General features: G+C 36.9%; 1 protein-coding gene across 2 annotated transcripts in view; it reads right to left on the bottom strand.

Annotated features, from left to right (window-relative positions):
• The window catches only part of LOC308513455 (UDP-glucuronosyltransferase 2A1), a gene marked incomplete at both ends in the record, with an annotated part of 52,081 nt that overhangs the window by 1,983 nt on the left and 31,664 nt on the right, over positions 1-18,434 (bottom strand). The window contains 5 exons of one of the 2 annotated variants that reach the window (XM_081083526.1): positions 937-1,156; positions 1,569-1,656; positions 2,052-2,183; positions 5,875-6,023; positions 10,950-11,673. In XM_081083526.1, the coding sequence (XP_080939652.1) occupies positions 937-1,156; positions 1,569-1,656; positions 2,052-2,183; positions 5,875-6,023; positions 10,950-11,673 (1,313 nt within the window). Of the gene's footprint in view, positions 1-936; positions 1,157-1,568; positions 1,657-2,051; positions 2,184-5,874; positions 6,024-10,949; positions 11,674-18,434 lie in introns of those variants that run through there. The other variant, XM_081083525.1, reaches the window with a different exon arrangement.

Genomic DNA, 18,434 nt, shown 5'->3' with positions numbered 1-18,434 from the left:
TATATGTAATAGATTCATTTTAATTTATTTTTAGGTAAAATAGGTAAAATTTAAAGTTTTGTTTAAAAATTTATACAATCTATATTTATAAAGTTATTAACTATTCTAGCTCTTCTTGCTGTATATATGCATATGCTAATGGTGGTATGCATTCAGTGTTAATGATAGTTATATTTGAATGATTAATATTTGGCAAATTATCACTTCTATTTTTATACTTACTGAACATTTATCTATACTAATAAAAGGGTAATATGCTAATTAGACTGGGAGATCTTCCGGGAGACCTTCTGGACGTCCTTCTGGAATAAGCCATGGTGGCAGGGCTGAGGTAGAGCAGTTAGGGGTGATCAGGCCAGGAGGGGAGGGCAGTTGGGGTGATCGGGCTGGCGGGGGAGAAGTTGAGGGCAATCAGGTCATCAGAGGGGTGCAGATCTGGCCTAAACCAACAGTCAGACATCTCCCGAGGGGTCCCAAATTGGAGAGACTGCAGGCCGGGCTGAAGGACACCCCCTCCCCCTGTGAATGAATTTCATGCACCAGGCCACTAGTAATATATGAAGAAGCAGATACATTTATAAAAGTAAGCAGATGAGCACTGTCCAGTGTGGTTCAGTTGGCTGGGTGCTGTCCTGTGTACCTAAAGGTTGCTGATTCATTTCCTCATCAGGTGCCTCAAAATATCTGAGAATTTTTGTTATCATTAACATTATTGTGAAAAAAACATGTTGATAGATACTTGAAATGAGGATTTTTGCTATTTTAGCAAATCACTTCATCAATTTGGGGAATGAAATAATAAAATGGTGTTTATATTAGTAATCTTATGGTTATTATTTAAAAGTATACCAATTACAAATACATGGTACATTGGACATTCTTGAATATGATGGGTAATGTAACCAATGGTAAGCTTTTCAAGGCTATAGTACTTACGAAGGTTCATTAATGACTGTTTTCAAGGCATCATGCAAATCTTCACTTGTCATTGTGTTTATGTTCACCTCCACTGCCGCTCCTTTGGCCTTCATGTGAGCAATGTTATCATGCTGATCAGCAAACATGGGAACTCCCACCATAGGGACCCCATGATAAATACCTTCATAGATCCCATTTGTTCCACCATGAGTGATAAAAGCTTTTGCTTTGGGATGACCTGTTTGAGGGTTGGGCAAGAAGCAGATGAGGATTTCATTATATGTAAGAAGAATTTCAGAGAGAGATGGAGAAAAACTACAGGATAAAGCAATGAAGAAGGCGGTATTCTCTATAGAAGCTGAACGCAGGGTTTATTGCTATCTCAGAAAACTGTGATCTCAGGAAATGGCAAATTCACCCCTTCTGTGTTTTCTGGAAAGACTTTACAAGGAGGTGATTTCTGAACTGTGGTTGAAATTTGAGAACTCAGGAGAGTCTTACCTGAAGGTTCTGCTTTGTGAACCAGAGGAAGCAGGAATCTCTCAATGGCCAATTGTTTTGTTATGTGAAATTTTAAAAGTATTAAATATTGATTGAACTTAGCTGCTCTCAGTTACTTAACTTGTTCATCATCCAACTGTACAGCTTACCAAGAAGATCATTCTGGGGTATCCAGTCATAGAGCCGAGTATTGGCTCCTAATGTGGCTGGCTTCTTTCCTTTGTATCTCCATAAGACCTGTGGAAGAAAGTGCATTAATTTTACAGTAAGAATGCACAATTAAGGAATTTTAGGGCTGTAGAGTTAATTAAAAATCATGTAGTCCATTTTATGTGATATATAAGAGGTACAAAAGGGGTAGTTCGCAAGCATTGATTGTATTTCCTTGAAAATCACTTTGCAAAAAGATGTACTGTATTTCCATAGTATTACAAAGGCTCAGTAGGCAAATGATCAAATGGGCCCAAATACAACATTTTAATGTTTTGAGAAATTTCTATTTAAAGATGGTGTCAGTTATGCTCAATGTATAATGAGTTTCAGCTTTCTTCTGGAAAGAGTACTATTGGTTAGCTGCACTTTCTCTCCAATTGGCAAGGTGGCTGCTAACTAGGATCGTATGTTGTACTGACCTTCTGTGGAATCTGAGCGAGGGCTGAGGCAATGAGATTGGCTTTTTCTTCTGTGAGGTTTTTGACCATTGACCCCAGAGAGAACACTACAACTCCATGTTCACCTGAACTTTGGACAAATTCTTCCATTTCCTGTAAAGATAAAGTTCTATCTATCATGAAAGTACAGGACCACAGGGGAAAAAATCACTTACATCCTATATATATAAAAGCACAGTATGCAAATTGTCCCCTCTATTGGGAGTTGTCTGGGAGTTTGACCAGGGTTTGGGCTGGCCAGGGGAAGGGAGGGAGACCCTGGTCGGTGATGGAAGCTGTGGCGCCAGGTGGCAGGGGGAAGGGAGGAAGTACCCAGCCAGCAGCCAACAGCTGCTAGGGACCCTACCAGTGCATGAATTTTGTGCACTGGGCCTCTAGTTTCTAAATAGGCAGGGTCAAGGACAGCATCAGAAAAATTGATAGACTGGTTAGGTATTCTACCACATAGAACCATCTAGTCTCTTTAAGAGAAAAACTGTTTCTGAAAACTATGGCTTAAATATAATGAGTGATTACAACTAAAGGTATGGAGTCAAACCATTATCCTATATAATAAAAGGCTAATATTCAAATAGACCAAATGGTTGAACAACCGAATGACCGAACAACCTAACAACCAGTCGCTATGATCTGAGCTGACCACCAGGGGGCACACGAAACATATCAGGCGTCAGCAGCAGGTGGCAGAGCACAGAACATGGTGGGTGTCAGCCACAGCGGGATGGTGGAGCGGGTGAGCTGGGGTGCTGGTCGCTGTCTTTGGGGCAAGCCTCTGGTGGTTACTGAAAATTCTTTGCTCCCTGCACCATGCTCCCACTGGGTGCTTGCACCCTCTGCCAGAGCCAGAGCTGCTGCTTGCACCTGCGCCAGCTCTGATCGCTCAGCACTGTCAGTGGGTATGAACGGTGGCTGATGACCCCTATCACCCCTCAGTACTTCTCCACCTCCCCCTGCTACTGAGGGCAATCATGGCAACAGCAGCTGCTCTCACCCTCTGATGGTGCCAGCCCTGCTCACACCCACTGCTGGCACCAGCCCCAATCGCTCCAGACAATCAGGGGGTGGGAATGGGGCTGGCGCTGTCACCGCATGAGAGCTGTTGCGGGAGTGGGGTTGCTGGCAGACAGGGGACTAGGGGCCTAAGAAAGAGGGGCAAGGAGGGGCCTCAGAGGATGGGCCGAGACCCGCCCCTTCTCACCACAGCCTCACGACCCACAGTTCCTTTCAAGGTGCACCAATTCGTGCACTGGGCCCCTAGTACCAAATAACTAGAACATAAGAGGCAAATCTTCCCATGGTATGTGAAACTGTTACTCCCAAAGCTTAACCGCTAGAGTGCCGGGGAGTGCGATCACGCTCCTCCTGTCTTTCGCCAAAAGTGCCTGGAGCACTATCAAAGCTTCGAAATGGTGTCCAGTTCTAAGTCTGCTTTTATTAGTGATGATGATATTGCTAAATATGTCAATGTATAAAGGTTTCCTTAAGATTTTGAATATGTAACTTCATTTACTTGCGATTCATATTTTTTTCCTAAACTGCTGTAAAATCACCAAAAATGCCTTGGCAATTTTAACATAGTTCCTAGGATATTGGTTGGCACTCAAAGGCTTAATTTTATGACCAGTAGAATTGTTTGCAAGCTCATAAAAATATTCCTTGGAAAAAAGCCCCCAAAAAGGGTTTTAGAACTAAGCTTTAAAATTTTTCAGCATACCAATTTACAAGCAATAAATTATTAATGACTTCATCTAACTTTCTGTTAGGAGTTTAGGATATTTGTCTGATATTTATTCTTTCCCTGATTTATAGGGCTAAATAGAGTTTTTTAAAAAGGGATATATAATAATTTGTTTAAAAGGTGACAACACAGTCAAATGCCTGCTATAATCATGATAAATTTATGAAATAGTGATTCACTCTCTTTCCACAAGAATGTGACACTAACTGCATGCCATTAATTTGATCCTTAGCACAGAAGTAAAATATACATTTCTCTGCAAAATAAAATTCATTGCTTACACTGCTCAGATTGAACACTGCAGCCTTGGATTGGGGTTTTGCACATCGTAATCTATGTGAATGTCAATCTCTAGAGATGATCATGCATTCTCTTTGTAATTATTGGTGGTTGTCCTGTGATCCCTGACATGTCTCAATATAAGGCTAGTAAAATTACCAGGGGAAAGATATGCCACAAAAGTAGACTGCTATTTTTAGCTTAGTTAAACTTAGGAGAATATCTCTGAAGTCATAGGAATTGGTGTTTTACCATTTTGATTCATCTTCTTAAGCATATGATTGAATAAAAAATATATTGGATAAAAAATATATACAGCGAGCGCGCACACACACACACACACACACACACACACACACTAAGACTTACATAGCTACCTGTCTGATTTGGATTCTTGAATTTACTGTCTCTCATTGCTTTTTTATTCAGTGACTGGTTGAATCCCTTTTTCAGAGATATAAGGCATGATTGGTCTTCATTTGCTCAAATATCTATATTAATAATTGGGTTTGAAATGGAAAAATTCTTCCCTCTTGTAAAACATATCTGAGTTGGTTTTATGAAATTGTAATAAACAAAATAGTGTGTTAAGGTGTTATGTAGTAAGCCACAGAATGTGTCATGTCTCTAACTCTACCTTTATTTAGATATTGGTTAACTCTCCTGTAATAACACTCAATAGAGTTTTCCGGAAGCTGTAACTGGTTGGTAAGAAAACCATATTCACAATCCTGAAATGATATTTTAATGTTAAATATGCACCTTAGCCAAAGCAGAAATCAAGAACGCTACTAGGAACACCATTTCTTCTGCAACCTTCAACAGAGATTATTTTGTTTACCTGCAACTCAAGTAAGTGAGTGTTTCCTCACTCCCTATTGATAAAAATAGTTAAATACAAGATAGTTTTTACTCTGCTTACCTATTACTCTCCTTTGTTTCCCAATATGGTTTTCCTCTAACATTTCTGGCAGCCCATATTTATCCTTTTATAGCTTTGGATTGTGTTATACAATTTCCTTTTTTACTCAAAAAACAAACAACCAAAAAAACTGACATCATGGTCTTAAAGAACCAATCCAACATTTGAGTTTCTTAGTTCTATGACTTCTACTTTATGTTGATGACTCCCAATCTATTTCTAATGTTCTGCTAGGACAGAAACCTTGTATTACTCATACAACTTCTAGAAATCTACATCTCAAAATTCCTTTGGCTCCTTAAAGTGAATTTGAACTCATAATTGTCATCTCAAAATAATGTTTCATTAATTGTTTCTTATTTCAGCAAAGGCCACTGCTATCCAAGAAGCCATGCCTTCTGGCAATATTTACTTCTACTCACCAAATCCTGTGTAATCCACCCAACAGTTCCCACAAATGCCTCTTTACCACTCAAACAATCATAGTAAGTGACCCTATTCATAATTCCATTATGCTTGTTAGGAAGACTACCGCAGTCTCCTTAGTGACTTTCAATTCTTTAGTTTCCTGTTTCTTCAATCTCGTACCCACACTATAGACCCACTGATATTTTTAACACGCTCCTTAAATCACTTCATTCTTCAGCTTAAATATCAAAGTAAAGTCCAAACAAAAAAGTAAAAAGTAATATCACTCATAAGAAACCCCTATGACTTGGAAAATAGATTTTGAGTAGCAAACTGAAGATACCCAACAACACTCTGTAATTTAGACTATAAAGTTTAGAAGGAAATCTGAATTTTTATCATATGTTACACAAAATCCTCCACTATAATAGACGTACCTTAGGTAACGGTTTGGCAGGTTTACAATGCAATCCTCCTACAAACTCAAAATTAGGTAAGTATGGACGAGGAAATTCAAAATCCCAATATGTCCTCATTAGCCAAATTTCTGCTTTCCCCATAGTTTCACATAACGTAGTGGGTCTTCCTGGAGAAATTAACGTTGGGGAGATGTTATTAGCATATATGTTTGTTAGGAAAATAAATGTACCACTACTTTTCTGATGTTCTATTAAGGAAAAAGAGAAATCTAGGCCCTCTAGATTACTGATTATGTCTAGATTTTTTTTAAAAAAGAGAATTTAAAGTAATATAGAACAGAGAGAGAGAAGGAGGTAGAGATAATATTTGGATAGTGAAAGAACAGTAATGTGTAAAATAATACATCCAATAAAATAAATTTCAAAAAATTAAATAACAATGAATAAAATAAATTCACAAAAAAAGAAATTAATAAAAAAATGTAACCACAACTCCAAGTACTGATGAATTTTCTAATCACTGTCTCCCTCCAATTAAATGGCAGATGATACATTAACCCCATCATATTAGCACCAAATCACCTCTCAATAGTTTTCTAATTTCCTGTCAGGAATATATTTCCATCTTCTAGATTCATATACTTTCTCATTCACTTATATTGTTGAAGAATCCCAACAATATCAGTTTACCTTATCTTCCTGAGACAAATCCAATCAACTTCAATCCATTCATCATTTTTTCTAGGTAGGAATTCTGAGTAATTCATAGCCAATACAACTCCTTTTAGAATGTGAAGTATACATTACACATTACCAATATCACACATTTATTTTAGTGTTGCCTTTAAATGGTGCTTCTTGAAAGGGACAGAGTCTAAGTATTAATTTTAGAAGATTTGTTGGAAGAGTATTGGCAAATGACCGAGTCAACCATTTATATACACAGAAAATGTGTTTTGTATCTAAGGAAAGAAAATCCTCCTTTCAGGTGACAATCCTCCTTTCTTGAGGATTCTAATAGAAATTAGTGATCATATACACCCCAGGTTAGGTAGCCTCTTTTTAGTCATTATTTTGTATGTTTGAATATGTGTCTCAGGTTGTATAGTCAGATGCTCTAATTTGATAATGAAGAAGCATTGCGCAAAGACACTCAACTTCTTGAAGATGGCAGAAATTAGATGAGAACACCGCCTCACAGCTACTATGCCAAAACGTTTATGCCCTTTAGAAGTCTTGTTCCATTTGTGTGATATCCTGCTTGATTAGCAACCCCCTAGGGAAAATTATTGTGCATAACCTGTAGGCCACATTTTAAGAAAGATCTAACTTAAAGTATTCACTGAAAATCTGTATCTGCAGCAGCACAGTATCAAATCTAAAGCCAATCAAAAGTGAAGAGAATGAAATTGAGCAAAAGTATGCAGAAGTTCATAAATAATTTCATAAGACATTTTATATGTCATACTGAGAAATTATGAAACAAAAATACAGAATTAAAATTCACCACTAATCTTTTCCCATCATTATATTACACGAAATGAGTGATGAACACAGTGGAAAATTGTGAAAATAACATAATTAATAAGTGGGCTGTTACATTTCACTTATCATGTCAATATTATTATTGTTTGAATATATTTTTATTATTTTTAAAATATATTTTTATTGATTTCATAGAGGATGGGAGAGGGAGAGGGAGAGGGAGAGGGAGGGGGAGAGGGAGAGGGAGAGGGAGGGGGAGGGGGAGAGGGAGAGGGAGGGGGAGGGGGAGAGGGAGAGGGAGAGGGAGAGGGAGAGGGAGAGGGAGGGGGAGGGGGAGAGGGAGAGGGAGAGGGAGGGGGAGAGGGAGAGGGAGATGGAGGGGGAGAGGGAGAGGGAGAGGGAGAGGGAGGGGGAGAGGGAGAGGGAGGAGAAGGAGAGAGAAATAGAAACATCAATGAGGAAAGAAAGAGAATCATTGGTCAGCTGCCTCCTGCACGGCCCCCTCTGGGGATCGAGTCCTTAAGCCTGGCATGTGCTCTGACCAGGAATCTCTCTGGAAATGTGACCTCCTGGGTCATAGGTCAATGCTCAACCACTTAGTCACACTAGCTGGAAGAATATATTATTTTAATCCTACATGTGAGTCTACCAAAATGATTTTTGAAAGAATTCTTAGAGGTAGCCTGACTTTATGGCAAAATGGCTCATGTAGATGAGATATACAGGTGAGAATTTCATGGGAGACAGTTACCAATTTCTCAGAAGTAAGTCATATTAGCTGGGTTGATATTGATGACAACTTTTCTAGGCTCCCTAAGTTATTAATTTCTTTCCAAAGGCATGAGAGTAAGCTAATTTATATCATTTCTGAATCACTGTTTAAAAATAAATACTTTACAATACATTTATATTTACTTACAAATAAATAAATTCATATTTTAAAAACAATTTTTAGGATGGTCAAGATACCCAATATACCCTTGTTTTGGCAATTATGCATAAAATTGCTATAACCATACACTTGCTAGTCTTTGTTTGAACATAAATTTTCAACTCCTTAGGTAAATACAAGGAGCACAATAGTATGGTAAGAGTCTGTTTAATTTTGTAAGAAACCTTCTAACTGTTGTCTAAAGTGGCTGTACAATTTTGCATTTCCACTCATGAAAAAGGAGAGTCGTTGTTCCATAACTCACCAGCATTGGGTGTTATCTGTGTTCCACATTTTGGTCATTCTGAAAATGTGTAGTGGTATCTCATTTAAATTTGCCTCATGAAAAATGATATGGAGCATTTTTAATATGCTTATCTCTTTGCCAACTGTATATCTTCTTTATCAAGGTATCTGTTAATGTATTTGGCCCATTTTAAAATTAGGTTTTATATTTTCTTATTGTTGAGTTTAAAAATATTTTGGATGAGTCCTTTATCAGACATGTTTATTGCAAATATTATCTCCCAGTTTGTGTCTTATCTTTTCATTTCCTTGTCATTGACTTTCACAAAATAGAATTTTTAAAATTTAACAAAGTCCAGCTTATTCATTGTCTTGCATGGATTTTACCGTTGATGTTGTAGCTAAATGTCCTTGCCCTACCCAAGATCATCTAGGTTTTCTCCTATGTTATCTTCGAGGGGTTTTATAGTTTTGAATTTTACATTTCTATGGATACTTCACTTTTGAGTTAAATTTTGTGAAGCTTAAAAGGTTTGTGCTTATATTTATTTATTTTTTGCATGTGGATGTCCAGTTGTTCCAGCATTACTTTTAAAAAGGCTATCTATCTATTGAATTACCTTTGTTTCTTTGACAATAATTAATTGACTGTCTTGTGTGTGTGTTTCTACTCCATAGATCTCTTCTGTTTCATTGATCTTTTTGCCTATTCTCTTGCTAATACCACACTGTCTTGATTACTCTAGTTTTATAATGTGTCCTGAAATTGGATAGTGATCATCCTCCAACTGTTTTTTTCCTTAAATATTGTGTTGGCTGTTCAGAATATGTTGCCTTGCCATTAAACTTTAGAGTCAGTTTGTTAATGTCCATGTAATAACTTGCTGGAATTTTTATCAGGATTTTATTGATTCTTGGATCAAGTTGGGAGGAACTGACATATTGACAATTTTGAATCTTTCTATCCATGGGCATGGAGTATCTGTCCATTTATTTAGTGTTTTAATTTCTCTCATCAGAGTTTTATAGTTTTCCTCATATAGATCTGTATTTTATTTTGGGGGTACTATTATAAATGATAGTGTTTGTAATTTCAAATTCCAATCGTTCATTACTGGTGTATAAGATAGTGATTGAGTTTCCCATATTAATGTTGTATACTGTACTCCTGCTATGATTTCTTATTAGTTCCAGGAAGGGTTTTTTTGGTACATTCTTTCATATTTTCTACCTAAAGTCATGTGTCTCTTAATGATGGGAATATGTTCTGAGAAATGTATAGTTAGGCTATTTCTCATTGTGTGAACACCATAGAGCATACTTACACAAATCTAGATGGTCTAGCCTCCACCACACTTAGGCTACATGGTATAGTTTATTGCTCTTAGGGTACAAACCCGTAAAGCATAATTTATTTATATGCACCAATTTATTTATTTATATGCACCAATACTGTAGGCAGTTGTAACACAATGGCAGGTATTTGTGCATCTAAATAAATCTAAACATAGAAAAGGTAATGCATTAATATGGCATAAAAGGTTTAAAAAAATGGTATACCTGTATAGGGTTCTTACCATGAGAGGAGCTTGCAGGACTGGAAATTGGTCAGTGAGTCAGTGGTGAGTGAATGTGAAGGCCTGAGGCATTACTGTACACTATTGTAGACTTTATAAACACTGTCCACTTAACCTATGCTAAACTTATGAAAATATTTTTCTATAGTGATACATTTACCTTAGCTTACTTTAACTGCTTTACTGTATAAGCTTTTTAATGTTTAAAACTTTTTTATTCTTTTGTAATAATAGCTTAAAACAAATACTTTGTACAGCTATACAAAAATAATTTCTTTTTATATACTTATTTTGTAAGCTTTTTATATTTAAATATTTTTAACTTTCTAAGCTTTCTTGTTATAAACTAAGACAAACGTATACATTAGCTTCTTAGGCCTACAAAGGACAGGATGATCAACATCACTGTCTTCCATCTCCACATCTTGTCTGACTGGAAGGTCTTCAAGGGCAATACATGCATGGAACATTGTCTTGGAAATTTTATGTCTCCCATCTAAGTGTGATTCCCTTAACACTTTAGTGTTAAGTTTTTTAAATGTTATATAAATACAAGTATAGATTTGGAGTGACATTAATTACTATGTTTCATATTTTGTTTTGATAGCAATTTATTAAATATCAAAGTATCTTACCAAATGACTAGATGACTGTAAAGAAAAAAGTAACCATAGCAAAATATTTCTCACTTCTCCTTCCCCATTAATGCTGCTAACAGTTTATTGCTATAAATTATAGACTTTTAAATAGAAACTCAAGTTTTAAAATATAGTCCTTTTGTTTTCCTAGACTATTCTTAAACTTCCCAAGTTTCTTTTAATAACTACTTTAGAATGAAAAGCATAACCTCTTACCTAATGCTTCACTGTAAAACTGGTCCCAAAGCTGAATATCGTATGGCTCGAGCCAGAAGTCAAAGAAAAGGGAAAGCATTACATTTTTTACTCTCTCCAGGAAGGTCATTCTGTCTGTAAGTCCCCCCATGACAACAGGGACATAGGAAGGTGGAGCTGGGAGTTTCCCACAGTATTTCTCCACAGTGCCACCCATAAAGAACCTTAGTGTGTACACAAAAGGGACTTCCAGCAACTCAGCAATCAGCTCTCCACAGGGCATCACAGGGTCTATAACCATTACATCGTAGTTGGTTTCCCGGAGTTTCTTCATGATTGACTGGTTGTAGACTACACTTTCACACAGAAGTTTTAAATGTCCACTTATTTGAAGAATAAATTCTTGCATTTTTCTTGCTGACTGCCAGCGTGACATTGTTGGCATGACGTTAGTAGCTAAATCTAAGAAATCATTAAGTACCTTTGTAGTAAAATCTCCCTCCTGAGATATAGGGATCACCTCAAAGTTCAGTGTGGAAGGCTTACTGTAGTCAATGATGAGCGAGTCTGGAGAAACCAACACAGTCACCTCGTGCCCCCTGTCTGCAAGATTCTCCAGAATGATCTTTAGATTGAGCCAATGGCTCATGTCACAGGGCCACACCAGGACCTTCCCACAGGATCCAGAGCCAGTGCAGCAGAGCTGCAGCAGCAGAGCCGCTGAAATCCACTTCTCGGACAGCATGGCAGGGTTCTTTCACCCACTGCGCTGCTGCGGGTGAATGTTTGCTGGGCACAGAGGTGAAGCGGCAATTTAAACATAAAGTTAAAAATTAACTGCTCGGGTGACTGACAGCTGCACAGAACGTTGTCAGTGTTGTTGACTGGGCCCACTACAACATGATACTTGTTCAGGAGAAGATCTGAAATATTTAAATATTTTGTAGGCAATGTTTGCAGTATTCTAGCAGTTTGCTTTAATTATATTAAAATAGAAAAATATTTTTAATTGGAAATTTTTAAAATATAGTAGAGTAACCCATTTGAGTGGATCTAGTAAATAACATGGTATATCTTATGGAACAAGATGATTGATAATTTGGGGAAACATACAGCATAGGTTTTGTCAGAAAGATGATTACATGCTGGTATTGCTGGTATGTGGAGAAGACATATAGTATGTAATAACAGGAGGAATATACTAAATATTATAGTGTTTCAGGGCACCAGAAGAAGCTGTCACTCCACTGTGAAGAAACTTAGACAGAGGTTCAGGTTGGAGGAGGCATTTCAGCTGAGCCTAGATGGCAGGGTGAGAGGAGGGTTCTGAAGGTAAATGGAAGAAAAAGAATGACTATGCGGAAATTATGGCCACTTAAGTGAACATCACTTCAGTATGTTTAGAGTTGAGGTTAACACAGAGCAGTGCAGAAAAAAAACACATTAATTTTTTCCAAATTGAATTTGTGGGAGTGACATTGGTTCATACAATTATATAGGTTTCAGGTATATGATTCTATAGCACAGCATCTGTATATATTGTATTATGTGTTCACCACCCTAAGTCAAATCTCCTTCCATCATCATCTATCCCCTTTTTACCCTCTTCTACCTCCCTCCACCTACCTTTTCCTCTGATAATCACCATACTGTGAGCTTTCTCTTTTTTGCTTAATCCCTTTACCTTTATCACCCAGTCCCTCAAAACTCTCCCTGCTCTAGAGCTGTTAGTATGTTTTCTGTGTCTATAAGCTTCTTTCTCTTTTGTTTGTTAGGTTATTTGTTCATTAGATTTCAATGTAAGTAAAATCATATTGTACTTGTCTTTTTCTGACTGGCTTATTTCAATGAGCATAATATTCTTCAGGTACATAAATACTGTCACAAAAGGTAGGATTTTCTTCTCCTTCTCCTTCTCCTTCTCCTTCTCCTTCTCCTTCTCCTTCTCCTTCTCCTTCTCCTTCTCCTTCTCCTCCTTCTCCTTCTCCTTCTCCTTCTCCTACTCCTTCTCCTACTCCTTCTCCTTCTCCTTCTCCTTCTTCTTCTCCTTCTTCTTCTTCTTTTCTTTTTTCAACTGAGTAATGTTCCATTGTATAATGCACCACAGATTTTTATTTACTTATCTACTGATGGGCACTTGGGCTGCTTCCAAATCTTGGCTATTAAAATAATATTGGAATGAAAATAGGGGTGCATATATTCTTTCAAATGAGTGTTTCTGGATTCTTTGGATATATACCTAGAAGTGAATCACTGGGTCATAAGTTCAATTTTTAATGTTTTTGTTGAAACTCCATATTGTTTTCCACAGTAGCTGTACCAATCTGCATTCCCACCAACATTCATGAGGGCTCCCTTTTCTTCACATGCTCGCCAACATGCGGTTTGTTGATTTATTGAAGATAACTCTTCTGACAGGTATGAGGCGATATCTCATTGTGGTTTTAATTTGCATTTGCTTGTTGATTAGTGATGTTGAGCATATCTTGGCCTTTTGTATGTCATCTTTGGAGAAGTGTCTCTTCAGGTCCTTTGCCCATTTTCTAATTGGATTGTTTGTTTTGGTGTTGAGTTTTGTAAGTTCTTTATAAATTTTTATGATAATGACTCTAGCAAAATCATGAAACAAGAAAGAAGGAGTAGCTATTGGAAGAGTTTTGGACCTGCAGTGTGTGAGTTAGTGATTGCACAAGTCTGTGGAGATACCAATTTGACCCATGAACACATCCATTTCAGGAGAGAGGGAGGGTGGTAAATTTAGAAATATAGATTTTTGTATCCATCCATCCATGCATCCATCCACCCATCCATCCATTCAAATTGTCTCCAAATCCTTGAATATGTCATTCATTCAAGAAGCAATTTTAACATAAGTATTTGCCAGATTCTATACAATGCACAAGAAATAAAGAGATAAGTAACATACAATTCCAATTCTAAAGGAGTTTACAGATTATTGCAGAAAATGTGTCAGTTAAGCCTACACTCATTGTACCCCTATAAGGGAGATGGATCTTAGGTGGTAATGGTGAACTGAGGAGGTACAAAGCTTATGAAGGAAGTTTTTTGGTGGAGGAAGGAAATGAAGAAACAATACTTTAAGCCTCTAAGTATGATATTTAGCTGGTTGAAAAGTATCGTTTGTAAGTAAAGGATAATATTAATAATTCTGTGTTCTAAGTGTGACATAGTCATATCCAGGTTTATATTCAATTATAAAATCATATTTAATTCATTAATTTGAAAGAGACATATTATTGAACTTTCAAATTCCTTGAGAATGTTTCTGTTATATTGAAAAACAAAAATCCAGAGCATATTTGTTTAGAAGTTGCAAAGCTAAATCTAGGGTCAGGAATTGGGGAGATTTACTCTTTTGCACAATTAAGCATTGCATAAGTTCTGTTGGTAACTGGTAGAAAGCAGAGTCCAAATAAGCCTCAGAAACAGGAAGATAGGACAGGGCTATAAATCCACTAGAAGAATGTTGAGGTTATGTTATAATCTTAGAGGATGAAAGTCCTTTTATACAAGATAAGTAACCCAGAAATGATTTAAAAAAAAAAAAGGACTGATAAAGTTATCTCCTCACTATATAACAAGGTTCATGATACATTATAAACAGCACCAACAAAGCTGGAAAAGAACAATGACATATAAATACAGCTCAGATATTGACCTCAAAATAAATGTATTATTGGATAAATATCTAAGTTACTTTATTATAAAAGAAAACTAAGAACTCAGGTTTCCTAGAGAATCCCTTTGCATAAATTTAGAGCTATAGACATGTTTTTATGTCCAATAGAAATATTTAAAATTCTGGATGAAATACAAAATTGTTAAGAAAGTAAAAAAAATCATAGTTATTAAACAAAGTAAAAATAGGAATTCTGACGTACAAACTTTTACCAAAAGAGCACTTGTTTCATTACATAATACACAGTGTGTGTCAGGAGTGAGAGAGTAGGGAAATCTGAATGCTTACCAGTCTCCCCATCCCACACATACATTCATGTAATGCTAGATTCCCAAGATCAGTCCTCACCTGTACAAATGAATTCCTTAACACAGACGTTACAGCAAGGAAAATCTCTGGGTTTCACTTGGCATTCCTTCCTAAGAATCCTTGGCATAGTCAGCTATCGTATGGATTTCCAATTCACAGTCAAACTGGAAAAGCCTTTTTGAAGAAATTCTGACCCTAGGCTTCAAAGGCTTCTCCCAGAAAAAGTTCCAAGTTGAATAAGCAGCTCCCTTTTCCAAGGAAACAGGGCTTCATAACTGAGAACCAACATAGCGACAGGCACCAGAAATACAATCATTTGAAATATTATTCGCAAGGTTCTAGTTAGTCAAAGGTTGAAGTAGTTCATTACTGCAGTATTATTAGATAACATAATATATTTTTCCTAGAAAAATATTTTTTTCTAGAAGGTAATCTTTTAAATTGTACTTTGAAAGATGTGTGGAATATAGATATTTGATCCGTTTGACTCTTCAGAAATATTTTTAAAAGTAACAGTTTTCCTGAAGACAGAAAAATGATGTATATTGAAAGTGCATATATTGATAATATACATAGTAGAGATGGGACATGCTACACCTATAAAAATGAACTACAGAGAGAAATTTTTCCCAAGAGAAAATTTCTCTATTCCCCAAGAGAAATCTGGGTCTAATATTTATAGGCCCAGATATTAATCTGCAAAATGTGTTGGAAAGAACTTTTTTCTGTATAATAAAACTGGTGTCCAACAACTTTGACATATAATGGATCAAGGCTGATGTTACAAATGGATTTACCAGACTTCTTTGGATCTGGCTAGCCATGTTAATACTGAGAGTTTTTCCAAGCTGGTTGTTATATCGTCCAGTAGCTTGATGTTAGTCCAGGTGGAAGAACTTACACCACAAGTGGAGGTAAATGCTACCAAAGTGTTATTTTACTCTTTTGTTAAACATTGATAGCATTTCACTGGATACTAAAGTGCAAAAAAGAGAGTGCATAAATAGAGGAGGAAGCAAGGTAAAGTTCTAGGATTTAACAAATAGAGTAAGTCAAAACTAGAAGTCTTTTTATTCGTTTTCCATCATTGAATGGCAGACCACCCAAAATCTTAGTGTCTTATAACAATACATTTCTATTTAGCTCATGGTTCTGCTCAAAATTATGATGTACATTAAGCAGAGCTGTTCAGGGCTGATCTAGTTCATGGTCATATAAATATGGGCCAGCTGATTATAGACGAAAGCAGTTAGCAAAAGGCTAGCTGATTTTATAGGACATCAATTATATGTTTTGCAGTAGTCGGGTTAACATCTTTGTGGGTGAATATCTTGAGGCTATGTATCCCTCACCATTTAATCTTAACTTATGCCAGTTAAGTTAAATCACAAAACAAAAGGTTCACAAAGCAGCGAGAATAAGATTATACATTCCCAGAATATCAGATTATACATTCTTCTCCAGGGTATGTGGAACATTCTCAAGGATAGACCATATACTGGGTCACAAAACTAGCCTCACCACTCTTATTCAATACTAGAGGCCTGGTGCATGAAATTCGTGAGTGGGTATGGTCCCTAGGCCTGGCCTGCGATCAAGGCCATCTTCCCCAGCTGCCAGTAGCTGGCCCTGCTCTCTGCTGCCATCTACCCCTGGTTCCTGTTCACCATTAGGTGAACAGAGTCTGCTGACCAGGGGAGGGACCAAGTGTTCGGCTGTTTCCGCCCGCTCACCGGCCCCAACCCCGCCATGGGTCACCCTTTGTGTGTAGGATGGCCAGTGGGAACTGGCCCCATCCCCCGCCATCAACCCCCGATTGCCCATTGCCATTGGGTGATGGGAGCCTGCCGACAGGGGAAAGGCACCGAAAGGTGGTCAGTGTGCCTCACAGTGACTGGTCATGTGGTCATTCTGGTTTTTCCGCTGTTAGGGTCATTTTGCGTATTACCCTTTTATTACATAGGATAGTCTGGAAATTCTAGCCAGAGCAATCAGAAAAAATAAATAAATAAAAGTTATCCAAATTGGGAAGTAAAAGTGTCACCTTTTGCAGATGACATGATTCTATATATATAGAATACCCTAAACACCAAAAATCTATTAGAAACAATAAACAAATACAATAAAGTTGCAGGATACAAAATCAATATACAAAAAGCCACTGCTTTCCTATATACTAACAACAAAACTTCAGAAAAATAAATGAAAAGACAGCAACTTCTTTTGCAATTGCAACCAAAAGAGTAAAATACCTAGGAATAAACTTAACAAAGGATATGAAAGACCTGCAATATACTGAAGACTACGAAGCATTATTAAAAGAGGTTGAAAAACACACAACAAAAAAGAAAGATATTTCATATTCATACTTAAAATGGCCATATTAGTCAAAGCAATATACAGATTGAATGAAATCTCCATCAAAATTCCATTGTCATTTTTTTAAAAAAATAGAACAAAACGTCATCAGATTTGTATGCAACCACAAAAGACCCTAAGTAGCCAAAATAGAAATCCTGACAAAAAAGAATAAAGCTGGAGGTATCATACTTCAAATTATACTACAAAGCTATAATAATAAAACAACATGTTATTGGCAGAAAAACAGACACACAGATCAATAGAATAAAATTGAGAGCCCAGAAATAAAATCACAGGTATATGGGCAAATAACTTTTGACAGAGGAGCCAAGAACATACAATGGAGAAAAGAACGCCTAATGGGAGAGCATTATGCTAAGTGAAATAAGCCAGTCAATGAAGGAAAAATACCACATGATCTCACTCATTCAGGGATAATAAAGACCATTATAAACTTATGAACAATAATAGATACAGAGGCAGAACTGCCTCAAACAGATTGTCAAACTGCAGCGGGAAGGCCAGGGAGGGTTGGGGGGCAGGAGGGAGGGGGGTAAGAGATCAACCAAAGGACTTGTATGCATGCATATAAGCATAACCAATGGACATAAGACATTGGGGGATAGGGGAGGCTAGGGGACTGTCTAGGGCGGGGGGGGATATGGACACATTATGTAATACCCTTTGTATTACTTTAAGCAATAAAAAAAAATCACAAATAAATAAATAAATAGTGCTGGGACAATTGGAAAGCCAAATGCAAAAGAATGAAATGATTACAGTTTGTACCCATGTACAAAAATTAATTCAGAACGAATCAAAGATTTACATATAAGATCTGAAATAATAAAGTGCATGGAAAAAAAACATAGTACTAAACTTATGGACCTTGGTCATAGAGAGCATTTTATGAATTTGACCCCAAAGAGCAGTAAAGGCAAAATGAATAAATGCGATTATATCAAACTTAAAAGCTTCTGCAGGGCAAAAGAAACTGACAACAAAACAAAAAGGTAACTGAAAAATGGGAGATGATATTTGCAAACAACAGCTTTGACAAAGGATTAATATCCAAAATACATACAGTTAAATGAGTCCTCACTTAACATCATCAGTAGGTTTTTGGAAACTGTGAG

Source organism: Myotis nattereri (genome assembly GCF_964212035.1).
Source record: "Myotis nattereri genome assembly, chromosome: 1".
Classification (NCBI taxonomy): Eukaryota; Metazoa; Chordata; class Mammalia; order Chiroptera; family Vespertilionidae; genus Myotis; species Myotis nattereri.
Note: the sequence above shows the minus strand (reverse complement) of the source record. Positions and strands in the feature narration are given on the sequence as shown.